General features: G+C 46.7%; 1 protein-coding gene across 5 annotated transcripts in view; it reads right to left on the bottom strand.

The window, feature by feature from the left end:
• PLXNB3 (plexin B3) overlaps positions 1–13,809 on the bottom strand; it is a 104,871-nt gene that overhangs the window by 44,566 nt on the left and 46,496 nt on the right. For all 5 annotated transcript variants that reach the window (XM_029609368.1, XM_029609400.1, XM_029609356.1 and 2 more), the window contains one exon: positions 11,025–11,130. In XM_029609368.1, the coding sequence (XP_029465228.1) occupies positions 11,025–11,130 (106 nt within the window). The remainder of the gene's footprint in view (positions 1–11,024; positions 11,131–13,809) is intronic.

The following is a 13,809-nucleotide window of genomic DNA, read 5'->3' as shown; positions in this document are numbered from 1 at the left end:
CTGATTTGTAGTTAACAGAATATGGAATTCACTATAGAATAATGAAACATAAAACCAGAAAGTTTAATTGAAGACATGCCCAAGATGTTTAATATACACAGCTACTGTACCCAACTCATTTTGGATTTTGCTTTTCCAGAAGCTCTCCCTCTACTGGTTATTCTCACCTCTTTGAATTTTTTTCAAAAGCCATGCCAACCAAAAAAGTGTAAATGCACACCTTCACGCAGCAATGTCAGAATTTTCCTCAAATTTTTTTTTAGTTATTATAAAAAGCAGACTGCATCAAGTTGAAAAACTGGAGAAATTACTTACCTGATAATTTCATTTTACTTAGTGTAGACAGATGGACTCGGGACCAATGGGTTATGCTCCCCTGCTAGCAGATGGAGATGGAGTAATGCTGTAAAGATGACGTCACAGTACATATACCCCTGCCGTGACCTCAGCCCTCCGTATTCTCTTTAAAAGCCACTGTGGACATACTAGTGAAAAGACAATTAAAAATATGATTAAAAACGGATAACCGTAACTGTATTCAACCAACCATAACCACTGAACTCCAGTAAGAATATAGGTACCCTAATCTAGGGACTGAATGAACACTTACCTGTAATCTCTTGGAGTAGAGGCCCACTCCACAGGATCATAGTTCAAAGGCAGCCAGGGGCAGGACGCTGAGTCCATCTGTCTACACTAAAGAAAACAAAATTATCAGGCAAGTAATTTCTCCATTTCCTAGGGTGTAGCCAAATGGACTCAGGACCAATGGGATGTACAAAAGCTACACCTGATCGGGGCAGGAGGCTGCCCACGGTCTGGTCAACACCATCCGTCCTCTCGGGCCTCTATGTCCAGGCAATAAAACCTAGAGAAGGTGTCCAAGGAGGACCACGTTGCTGTTTGGCAGATAATCAATGGGAGACAGCAGTTTAACTTCCACCTATGAGAAGGCCTGAGCCCTAGTGAAATGAGCTCTAATCTGAGAAGGCAATGGCTTTTCAGCCTCTACATAGGCTCCCATGACCACCTCCTTAATCCAGTGAGCTATGGTAGCCCACAAAGCTGGTTCGCCCTGCTTCCTTCCGCCGTGAAGGACAAACAGGCGGTCCATCTTTCGGACCGGTTCTAAGACCTTCAGATACCACATTAGAAGTCTCTTGACATCCAAATGACGGAGGAGACTATATTCCTCTGCATCCTTGAATTTATCTAGGGATGGCAATGAAAAGGACTGATTCAAATGAAACTCCAAGACTACCTTGGGCAAGAAGGATGGGACAGTACGTAGCTGTAATGCCCCTGGAGTCATCCGGAGGAATGGCTCCCAGCACGACAACACCTGCAGTTCAGAGAAGTGACATGCCGAGCATACAGCTACCAGGAACACCATTTCCAAAGTCAATAAACACAAAGAAAGACTGCGCAGCAGACAAAAGGAAGAGCCTGCCAAGAATTCCAGTACTAGATTGAGATTCCACAAGGGAACTGGCAACCCTAAGGGAGGTCGAAGGTGCTTCACTCCCTTCAGAAAACAGACCACTTCAGGATGAGCCAACAGGGAGGCCCCATTCATCTCACCCCTAAAACAGGAGAGAGCCGCTACCTGCACCTTCAAGGAGTGAAGGGCCAAATCTTTATTCAAGCCGTCCTGCAAACATTCCAGAATAAGAGGGATTTTGTCTGCTAGGGGAAGGTCAAGACGTTCCACCACCAAGCCTCAAATACTCTCTAGACCCGCACATACACTAAGAACATAAGAACATAAGAAAATGCCATACTGGGTCAGACCAAGGGTCCATCAAGCCCAGCATCCTGTTTCCAACAGGTGCCAATCCAGGCCATAAGAACCTGGCAAGTACCTAAAAACTAAGTCTATTCCATGTTACCATTGCTAATGGAAGTGGCTATTCTCTAACTGAACTTAATAGCAGGGACATGGAGAACTTCTGATCATAGAAACATAGAAACATAGAAATGACGGCAGAAGAAGACCAAATGGCCCATCCAGTCTGCCCAGCAAGCTTCACACATTTTTTCTCTCATACTTATCTGTTTCTCTTAGCTCTTGGTTCTATTTCCCTTCCACCCCCAGTTTTAATGTAGAGAGCAGTGATGGAGCTGCATCCAAGTGAAATATCTAGCTTGATTAGTTAGGGGTAGTAGCCGCCGCAATAAGCAAGCTACACCCATGCTTATTTGTTTTACCCAGCCTATGTTATACAGCCCTTAATGGTTGTTTTTCTTCTCCCCTGCCGTTGAAGCAGGGAGCTATGCTGGATACGCGTGAAGTATCAGTCTTCTCCCATGCCGTTGAAGCAGAGAGCCATGCTGGATGTGCATCGAAAGTGAAGTATCAGGCACATTTGGTTTGGGGTAGTAACCGCCGTAACAAGCCAGCTACTCCCCGTTTTGTGAGTGTGAACCCTCATTTTCTCCCCTGCCGTTGAAGCAGAGAGCTCTGCTGGATGTGTGAAGTATTGGTTTTTCTTCTCCCCTGCCGTTGAATCAGAGAACTATGCTGTATATGCATTGAAAGTGAAGTATCAGACTTATTTGATTTGGGGTAGTAACGACGGAGTAAGGTGACAATTACTGAAGCAGAATATCCCCGCTTCATCAGGCAAGCTCTCCCAAGGACCAAACCGTAAAACAGAATTGAGTCGGATCCTTGTGAAGGACCATTCCCTGCTGCAACAGGTCCCTGTGCAGTGAGGGTTCTCCACCAGGAGTCTCTGCAATTCTGCATACCATGGACACCTGGGCCAATCTAGTTCACTGTAGAATTCGATTCTCCGAATGAACCTGCCCACAAGGGGCCATGGAGGGAAGGGCTATAGCAAATCATCTTCCGGCCAGATCCAAATGAGAGCATCGATTCCCAGGGACCAGGGATCTCTTCTGCAAATGAAGAATTGAGGAACCTTTGCATTGTGAGATGTGGCCAGCAGGTCGATTGACAGGAGGTCCCAGCAATGTACTGTCAGTTGAAAAGCTTTGGTCAACAAAGCCCACTCTCCTGGATCCAGACTCTTCCTGCTTGGAAAGTCTGCTCTGACGTTGTCTTTTCCTGCGATGTGGGAGGCTGAGATCATCTTTAGTTGTACTTTCACCCACTCCATAAGGAAGTCTATCTCCTGTGGCACTTCCTGACTCTTGGCTCCTCCCTGGCAGTTGATGTAGGCTACAGTCGTTGCGTTGTCTGACATCACACGGACCGCTTGACCCTGGAGTCTGTGGCTGAATTGTAAACATGCCAATCTGACTGCCCAGGCTTCCAGGCAATTGATGTTCCAGAGGACCTCTTCTTCTGTCCAAATTCCCTGGACCATCAGTTTCTGACAGTGAGCTCCCCAGCCCCAGAGACTTGCATCTGTCATGAGAATCAGCCAGTTCAGGGAGGACAGGGACACACCCTGGAGGCAAGAACAGATTCCCATCGGTAAGTGGAATGAATCAAATAGTCTTGGGCCTGTGGATTCCAATGTGACAGTAGTGAGGGTTGAAGTGGGCTCATGTGTGCCCTCGCCCACGGCACTATTTCCAGGGTTGCCACCATTAAACAGAGAACTTGGAGATAGCTCCACACAGTCAGGCATACCGTGTTCACCAAATGATGCACCTAGTACATGAACTTCAGTATCCATGTGGTCGGAAGAAAGACCTTGCCCCACCTGGTGTTGAACCAGACTCCCAGATACCCCAAGGACTGGGAAAGTTTAAGGCTGATTTTGGAAAGGTTTACTACCCAACCAAGTTCCTGTAACAAGGAGATCACCCTGTTGGTCGCCAGGAGGCTCTCTTCCATGGATTTAAGAACATAAAAACATGCCATTCTGGGTCAGACCAAGGGTCCATCATGCCCAGCATCCTGTTTCCAACAGTGGCCAATCCAGGCCATAAGAACCTGACAAGTACCCAAAAACTAAGTCTATTCCACGCTACTGTTGCTAGTAATAGCAGTGGCTATTTTCTAAGTGAACTTAATTAATAGCAGGTAATGGACTTCTCCAAGAACTTATCCAATCCTTTTATAAACACAGCTACACTAACTGCACTAACCACATCTTCTGGCAACAAATTCCAGAGTTTAATTGTGCGTTGAGTGAAAAAGAACTTTCTCCGATTAGTTTTAAATGTGCCACATGCTAACTTCATGGAGTGCCCCCTAGTCTTTCTACTCTCTGAAAGAGTAAATAAGCGATTCACATCTACCCGTTCTAGACCTCTCATAATTTTAAACACCACTATCATATCCCCCCTCAGCCATCTCTTCTCCAAGCTGAAAAGTCCTAACCTCTTTAGTCTTTCCTCATAGGGGAACTGTTAAATTCCCTTTATCATTTTGGTCGCCCTTCTCTGTACCTTCTCCATCACAACTATATCTTTTTGAGATGCGGCGACCAGAATTGTACACAGTATTCAAAGTGCAGTCTCACCATGGAGCGATACAGAGGCATTATGATATTTTCCGTTTTATTCACCATTCCCTTTCTAATAATTCCCAACATTGTTTGCTTTTTTGACTGTCGCAGCACACTGAACCGATGATTTCAATGTGTTATCCACTATAACGCCTAGATCTCTTTCTTGGGTGGTAGCTCCTAATATGGAACCTAACATTGTGTAACTATAGCATGGGTTATTTTTCCCCTATATTGGCCCGGATCAGCCAATTGTGCAAGTATGGGTGCACCAGGATCCCATCTTTTCTCAATGCTGCCGCCACGACCACCATAATCTTGGAAAATGTTCTGGTGGCAGTAGCTAGGCTAAAGGTCAGCACCCGAAACTGATAATGGTGACCCAGTACCGCAAAGTGTAGGAAATGTTGGTGTTCTTGTCTGATTGGAATATGTAGATAGGCCTCAGATAAGTCCAGGGAGGTTAGGAACTCTCCCGACTGTACGGCCATTATCACGGAGCATAAGGTCTCCATGCGAAAATGCGTCACTTGCAGATGACGGTTGACACTCTTGAGGTCCAGGATGGGAAGAAAGGAACCTTCCTTCTTGGGTACGACAAAATGCATGGAACACCCCCCCATATTTTCCTGGGTCATAGGTACTGGGATCACAGCCCTCATCCTGAGGAGCCTTAGTAGTGTAATCTTCACTGCCTGCTTCTTGTGCTGGCAGGAGCAAGGAGACATCATGAATATGTTGAGGAGTGCTGTGGAATTCCAGAACATATGCTTCTCGTATGACTTCCAGTACCCATTTGTCCGAAGTGATCTCGACCCACCATTGATAAAAGAGAGAAAGACAACCCCCATTTCTTCGTCCTGAAGGTGGGTCGGTAAAATTTCATTGGGGTTTTGAACGATCCTGAACCCGAACCTGCCCCTCTTGGGCTGGCGGGCATGAAAGGACTGAGACCTCCCAAGGGGTCGAGACCTCTGAAATGCCGAATTTCTGTAGGGGCAAAAACACTGGGAACCCCTGGAATGACCCCTCATAGGCAAGGGATGCTGTAACTCCTTCCCTCTTATATTCCAGTAACCAGGGAACTGGAATTTATTGGCCAGCTTTTCCAACTCGCTCCCAAATAAGAGTGATTCTTTAAAGGACGTCTTTGAAAGATTAGTTTTGGAGGTTGTGTCAGCTGACCAATTCTGCAGCCATAGCTGTCTGGCTGCCACCACTAAGGCCACGCCTCTAGCCGAATTATGGACTAAATTAGAGACCACATCTGCTAAAAAGGCGACAGTGGGTTCCATAACTGCTCTGGAATTCACCCCCAAGTCATCCACCTCCTGAGAGAGAAGTAGACACGAATGGGCCCACCAGAGCGCAACAAGAAGCAATCTGTAAGGTCATTGCTACAGTGTCAAAGGCTTGTTTAAGGATAGACTCAATCTGTCTATCATGCGCATCTTTTAAGGCCTTTCCTCCCTCCACTGGGATAGTTGTTCACTTAGAGACGGCACAGACCAGTGTATCCACTATAGGGACACGCAAATTTTCTCTTATCACTGGGTCCAGAGGGTATGGAGCTTCCAATGCCTGGTCCCCTTTAAAACTTGCCTCTGGGGCATCCCATTCCAGATCAATCAACTCATGGATGGCATCCATCACTGGACAGTAGCAAGAGGCTTTCTGCAGGGAAATCAGAATGGGATTCTTCTTTGGTTCCATCATAGAATCTGCCCCAGGAACTCCCAGTACCTTCAGTGTCTGGGAAACCAGGGCCAGCAGTTTGTCTCTATAAAAGAACTCTAACATGGTCTGATATGGTTCCAACCCAGGGGGGATTTCCCATCTTCCAAGTATCTGGGTCTTCCTCTTTGTCCGTGCCATCCGTGTCCCTACCAGGGATACCCTTGGTAAGACGAAGCATACCTCGGGGTTTGCTGGTCGGAGTGGGTGAGGGACCTGGCTGAGATTCCGTCCGGACAGGGGCAAGTGAGGCAGCAGACTGCGCCTGTACGAAGGCTTGTAACCCCTGGCAAAACTCCACCCAAGAAAAGGCAGCCAGGTCCATGCCTAGTCGAGGAGGTACTGGGGTGGGTCCAGCTGAATTTCCCTCTCCCATGGATGACCCAGTCAAGGGGATACTCTAGCTGTGACCAACCCATCATCCGAATGGGAGGAGCCTGGCTTAGCAAAGTCCTGAGAGGCCAACTCTCCTTGGGCTTCCTCACAGTGCTGACATAAGTTGGAGTCCAGATCAGACTGTGAAGCTCCAATATGGCAAGCAGTTCGGAGAGCAAAGTGCTTAGGTTTCTTGGTTGCCAGTGCCATTGTCTGTGGTAACTGTGCGTTCAATCGGTTCACGCTTAAAAATTTTATGAGCACAAATTTCAAGTGTCTAGATTGGATGCGGCAAAGCACACGCACAGCCTGCGTGCACAGCTCTTCCTGTATCGCGCGCTTTCCAAGTTGTGCGTGTAGGGACGCGCCTGTTACGCACATAGTGCATGTGCAGAGCCAACATACTGCGCACACTGACATCCTATGGAGGGCAATACGGCACGCACAGAAATGCGCCCAAGCTGGCACCGCCGTGGTCTACCACGCAGTGTGCCGACCAAGCCCACCGGGGGCTGCTCAGCCTGCTTGGCAGCCCAAGAACGGAGACCGTGGGGACCCATACTGAAAATCCCTCTAATCGTCTCTGTATCGAAAGGTAAATCTTCCTCTTTTTTTTTTTTTTTAAACTTACCTGGGCTCAGCGCTTACCAGCTGAGTACAAAGATGGTCTCCGGCTGCGGGGAGCAGGGAAGGGCTTTGGCAGTCACCGCCGCGCTCAGCTTCCTGCACCCGCTGCCTTTCAGCTGCCTAAGCAGTAAAGTCCACACCAGGAACCGGCTACCAGCCCAAGGCACACCTCTGAGGGATCTCAGAAATTACCTCAGGAATTCTCAACTGGGGAAGGGACCTTTAGGTATCACCACAGGAGAGCAGTGCTCGATCTTTCTCCAATTTAGAATGCAGAATTTCTCCTTCCAAAAATACAGCGATCCCCATAGGTAGAGGTACGTCCACCAATCTGCTAGAGACAGAGAATACTGGAGGGCTGAGGTCACTGCAAGGGTATATGTACTGTGACGTCAGCTTTGAAACCTGATTCAGTCTACATCTGCTGGCAGGGGAGCATAACCCATTGGTCCTGAGTCCATCTGGCTACACGCTAGGAAAAGAAAATTAAGAAATGTATTTAGAAGCTGTAGTAATCCTAACAGGATTCTCTGTGAATGACACCCTGTTTATGGACCAACTTAGAATAATCCAAGATGTTGTAGTGCATAAACATTCAGATGTCCCTTCTTCAAATGAGTCACGCTTCCTGAGAAACTTGGTTCAATTACTTAACTGCAATTAAAAATAAAAATTGCAATTATTCCTCTCAGTTAATTCAGTACTCTGGGGTTCATTTCCAGCTTGTGGTTGAGCATCTATTCTGGCCACTCAGGCTTTGAGCTGCTAAATGAAGATGATTTTCAGCTGAACCTAGCTGGTTAGGCAAGATAGGGCAGTCTAAATTTCTGCTATTCAGACACAACAGCTGTAAAAAAACTTATCTGCCTTGTGTTGAGCATTGTTGCTAGCTGGCTAAGTCCTCTCAAAAAAGTCTCCCTCTCAAACCCTGATCTAGGCTTCAATCACTAGCAATCCCCTTCCTCCCACCACCCTGATGTAGCAAAGATGAACCCAGCCCCTCCAGACCCCTGTTTCCTGATGCAGCAAAGAAGATTCCAGAATCCCCACTCCCCTCCACATCCCTCTGAAATCTCGCCTCATGGTTCCAGAGAATCTTCTGTCTCCACTGGCAAGAGGGATACGATCTCCCTCCTGCTGGCACTGTTGAGTTATGCAGATTGGTGCGGTCTTAACAGTACTTCACCCACAGGCCCTGCCAGGCAGCCCCATTCTGTTCAACTCGGCCATACCAGCAGGAGAAAGGTCGCATGCTTCCTACTGGCGAAAAACGTACATGATCAGCCATTAACATGAGGTGAGATTCAAGACGACAGAGGGACCTGCGAACACTTACACAGTGTTAGATGATGACGAAAAGTGTGCAAGTTAGAGGCATGCTTAACTACACACATACACATTTTTAAAAAATGTACATGTATAATTTCCAACCCACATCCACAAAATGCCCTCTCCACCCAGAATGCCTCTTTACGATGTAGCTCAAATTACTGGCATGATGAAAGGAAACACATATAGTGCTGAGAAAAAGTTAGAGAACCCAGTAGTATGGTCTGTATTTTAGCACCATTTATACCCAAACCTCAATTAGCTCCTAATCTAAACCCTGTTAAGAGAGAAAGATAACACCATTGAATAAATAATTCAGACAGAAAGGATATATATTATTTATTCAACAAAAAGATTCAACAGTTCGTATCCCTGTGTGAAAAAGTACGTGAACCCTTTGTTCAGTAACTGATAGCACCTCCTTGAGCAGCAATAACTCCAACTAAACATTTCCTGTAAGTGTTGATCAGCCTCTCACTACACCCTTGGGGAATTTTGGCCCATACAGAACTATTTCAACTCTGTGACATTCGAGGGTTTCCTTGCATGATCAGCTTGCTCCAAGACTTGCCACAGTATTTCAATAGGGTTTAGGTTAGGGCTGTGACTTGGCCAATCCAAAACACAAAATCTATTTTTATTCAGCCTTTCTAATTCAGACCTACTTGAATGTTTAGGGTTGCTAACTCGCGGCACGACCTGCTTTCTGCTCAGCCTCTGTTCTCAGAGGTTTGGCCCGACGTTCTCTAGAATTTTTTGCTATAGAGCAGAACCGATGGGTTGCATCAGTGATAGAAAGGCTGCCCAGTCTTCATGTAGCAAAGCAGCCCCAAACCACGACATCCCCACCACCATGCCTGACAGTTGGGATGAGGTTCTCTCTTTAGAAGGCAGTGTCGGATTTTCGCCAAATAAAATGTTTGTTATTATGACTGAAAAAAGTTCAATTTTTGATTCTTCTATCCAGAGAAGATTATTCCAGAAGTCTTGTGGGTCATCCAGGTGTTATTTGGCAAACCTGAGGTTTGCACTGTTCTTTTTAGTGAGCAGTAGTTTCTTCCTAGCTATCTTTCCATGAATGCCATGCCCATTCATTTTTTCCTGAGGGTTGACGCATGAACCCTCTCATCAACTGCAATGAGAGAGGCCTGCAGATCTTTTAATGTTAGTCTGAGATTCTTTGTAACTTCATGGATGAATTTCCAGTTTTCCCTTGAGGTGATCCTTGTAGGACAACTGCTCCTGAATGCAGTTACTGTAGCCATCAACTTTTTCCACTTGTAGACTGTCTGACAGTGGATTGATGGAGCCTCAAATGTTTAGTTTGTCTTGTAACCCTGTCCAGGCAGATGAGCTTCAGCTACTCTTTTCATAGGTCCTCTTCTTTTAATCATGGCATGAATTTCCACGAACCTTTATGGTGAACACCAAACTCACAACCTTTTGGACCTTTATGTAGGTCAGCATGCTCAAACTCAGTCGTGCAGATTGTCTTTGCAGAGTGGTTTACTGGTAATCCATTTAAGCACCTGATTCTAAATTAGCCAATTAATTGTGCTAAGGAAACTGGGGATTCACTTACTATTTCACACACACTGATTCTGAATTAATCTTATGGCTCCCACTTTGTACATTACAGTCTCAAGAAATGCAGAATTAATTTATACCCTGAAACATAAAAACATGATGGCAAGATAAAGACCATACTGTCTATCTAGTCTGCTCATCCACATCAGCTACTCAGTTTTACAATCCCTAAAAACTCCTCAGAGAATCTTATCCCATGCTTTCTTGAATTCAGATACTGTCCTTGTCTCCACCACCTCCATAGGGAGACCTTCCATGCATCCAGACCCCCTTTCTGTAAAGAAATATTTCCTTAGATTACTCCCAAGTCTACCCCCTTTCACCACTACTTGTTCTAGAGCCTCCTTTCCTTTGAAAAAGGCTCACCTCCTGTGCACAGAAAGCTTGGAAGTATTTAAATGTCTCTTATCATATTTCCCCCATCTCGCCTTTCCTCTAGGGTATACATATTTAGATTTTTAAGTCTATCCCCATATGTTTTAGAAAGAAACCATTGACCATTATAGCCATCTTCTGGACTGACGCCAGCTAATTTATATCCTTTTGAAGATGTGGATTCCAGAACTGTACACAGTATTACAAATAAGGTCTCAGCAGGGAGTTTTACATGGTCAATTTTTTTTTTTTTTTAAGGCATCACAAACAAAAACCACACAGCGAACTGTCACCGCAACTGTACAAAACTTCACTTCCAAGGGCTTTGTCAAAGCTCTACTGGAGGCATGAGAAAAATCAGTCACAGAGCCAATAAACTAAAATAACTGAGAAGTACTGAAAACACTGGCAATGGCAAATGCAGCATGGTTGGGATTGGAAAAAAACAAACAAACACACACATCAGAGACTTGAACCATATGATTACAACCCACAAGTGTCCAGTGAATTCTAGGAAGGTTTGGTTTAAGAGCTCTGCAACTAGCCAAATGAGGGTAAATGAAAGATACTGACCTGGTAGATGAAATGCTCGCTGGAAATGCCTGGGGGTCGCGCCCCAACAGAAACTTCCACAGGTCCAGATGTCTCCTGCTCACTGGCTGCCATCACGCAAACAACTCTGTTAGTACAGTAAGAGAGATTAGACCAGGACGGACGTTTTCTATTACCAACAAGAACTGATACTGCTGTGAGTAAAAAAAACAAAACAAAACAAACTTGCCCTGCCAGGGTGTCCACCAGCGACAGATTCACAATGTTGGACCGGCCCGGGTATTTGCCGCCCAGGCCGGCCCAGGACACATCAGGTGGTCTGCCGAGCGCGGCTCTGTCACGGCTACGCACGGCAGACCACGGTGACTGGAGCGATCGGCCCACCGGGGGATGCCAAATCCTCCAAAGGCCAATCCGCCCCTGGTGTCCGCAGAAGAGACTACTTTAATACCTTAACCCCGTGACTCAGCCAAGACAAAAGTGGATGGAGCAGTAATATCACCGCAGCACCAGCAGAGGGCAAGCTCTGATCACCAGGCAGCCAGGGAGAAACAACCTCAGCTTAGCTGATTCACAACAGCCAAAGGGACGTAAACAAAATTTCACCATCCTGTCGACAACTCTACTACCTCAGCAAAAAAAAAAAAAAAAAAAAAAATGGCTACAGGTCCACAGCCCTGTATGACGCAAAACTGGCAGGTGGCAAAGAGCCATTGGTACAGGCACAGACAAGTTTCCACGGCGCGACTCACCATCTACAGCAGGGCGCACAGGCAATGGGCTTCAAAAACAATTTTCTTTAACATACTGCAGTTCCTCCAGCCTTTGTCTCTCAAGATACTTGGCAGAGAGAGGACTGAGGAATAGAGACTTTTTTTTTTTTTTTTTTTTTTAAGATGACTGGAGATCAACCAAGCAAATAGAAGGTTTTCCACTTTTAAACACACATCTTCCACGGTTTCCATTGCTCAAATCACAGAACTAGACCCTTATTTAGGTAGTCCCTGAGCCCCTCTAATTGTTTTCTAGGCACCCGCTGGCACCTTGCTCCCCCTTCCCACCCCAAACCAACCAATCACTTTGGGGCCCCTGCTGTACTGCTAACTCTTCCAGTTTCATGGCTGGGGCTCTCTCCTAATTTGACAGAGAGGGTCAGGGTTTGAGACCCTTCAGAACTAGGAAATTCCCATCTTCTTAAAGTCTTACAAGACTTTCGGTGCAGCGCCGGCAGAACAGAAAGTTGGCATCTCAACATCTGCTGCTGCTGCTGCCACCCATGGCTTATTGGCTATTCTGCACTGATACACAGAAAGGGGACAGCGAAAGGAGAGAGGTCAACGTCTGCTGAGGGGGGGTTCTGACTGCTAAGAGGTGAATGAGTGTTAGCAAAGGGGGGAGATCAGCAAGGAGCGAGTGGGTGGCGCTGAGAGGGTGGATACATGGGGCTGGGCCCTGCTTGTTTTGTTTACAGTACATGGTAGAGTACGAGAGAGAAGTGCGCAGGTGAGGGCTGAAGGTGACGTGATCGGAGAAGAAGGAACAGGTAATGAAAAAAAGGAGGCGAGATCCAAAGATGGCAAAGAGAGAAATAGGCTGAAAAGAAAGATGAGAGGTAACTTTCTTTGAAAACATCCACATCTGGATTTTAAAAAAATCCTGTCTGGGTGTTTTTTCTTGGGATGGGGAGAGTGATAGATATGTTAAAGGGTGAACGCCCCATTTCGATTTAGGCTGTTTAAATTCTGCACTTAAACCCTTGCTGATCCTTGGTGGTGGTTGATAGCCACCGGCAGAGAGCAGGAGCGGAGGGATCTCCGCTCTGTGCCACAGTGCGATTATCTCTTTCTTCTGGATTCTGGCGGAGATGACGAGGAAACAGGAATTTCCTGTGTCCCCACATCACCGCGGAGGGCACTAAGCCTCTGCCAGCAGAACGAGATAGACACACGTGATGTGGAAGGGAGGAGTGCGTGAGAGAAGAGCACCAAAGGAAGGAGAGAAATAAGGCAGCAGGGAGGGAGGGAGGATAAAAGAGGGAAGGTGTAGTGAAGGAGAAAAATGACTGACAGGAAGCTGGCAGAGGGATGCAGAAAGATGGAAAGAAGGAACAGAGAGAGACAAGAAAATGAGATGTGTCGAGAGGGCCGGTTTTAAGAATAGGAAACTGCCTCAGGCAACTAAACTTTCATAGGCACCAGAGCACAGCTCTGTTAGTTAGCCTTCATCTGGGTCTGCTGCCATGTGGCACCGATCCAACAGTATCCAACTCCATCAAAAAACTTCAGCGTGGGGTCTGCGAACCCTCACATACTGACAGGCCCTGCAGCATCCCGCTCCCTCGCATGCGTTTCTGTGACAAAAGGAAATCTGTGCGTGAGGAGGGGCCGGGCACTACAGGGTCTGTCAGCGTATGAGGGTTTTAGCGGACTCCACACTAAAAGTTTTGATAGAGTCGCTGCTGCTACAGGGTTGGAGCTGAGGTCCAGGACCGGCAGCAGGGATGAGAATATTGGTAGGGGTGACGGTGAGGCGAGGTCTCCTCACGCCTCAGATTTCTGGGTGGTTATTGAGGGAAACCCAGGGATTCCCAGCGAGCGCCGGCGTTCACTCATACAACATGACCTGGCCCGCCCCCAAACACAAAGCCCTTCCTCCATCCCAATTTCAGAAGGTGGTATCCGTGTCTGGTCGGCTGTGGACTCTCTCTCCTGACATTTTCTTTTTTTTCAGTGCCGACAGAGTAGCATCGAAGATCGAACAAAAGGGAAACAGAGACCTGAATTCCAGCCCTAGGGCCTCCTCCCTC

Source organism: Rhinatrema bivittatum, chromosome 1 (genome assembly GCF_901001135.1).
Source record: "Rhinatrema bivittatum chromosome 1, aRhiBiv1.1, whole genome shotgun sequence".
Classification (NCBI taxonomy): Eukaryota; Metazoa; Chordata; class Amphibia; order Gymnophiona; family Rhinatrematidae; genus Rhinatrema; species Rhinatrema bivittatum.
The sequence above is the reverse complement of the archived record's forward strand: the minus strand, read 5'-3'. Positions and strand labels throughout refer to the sequence as shown.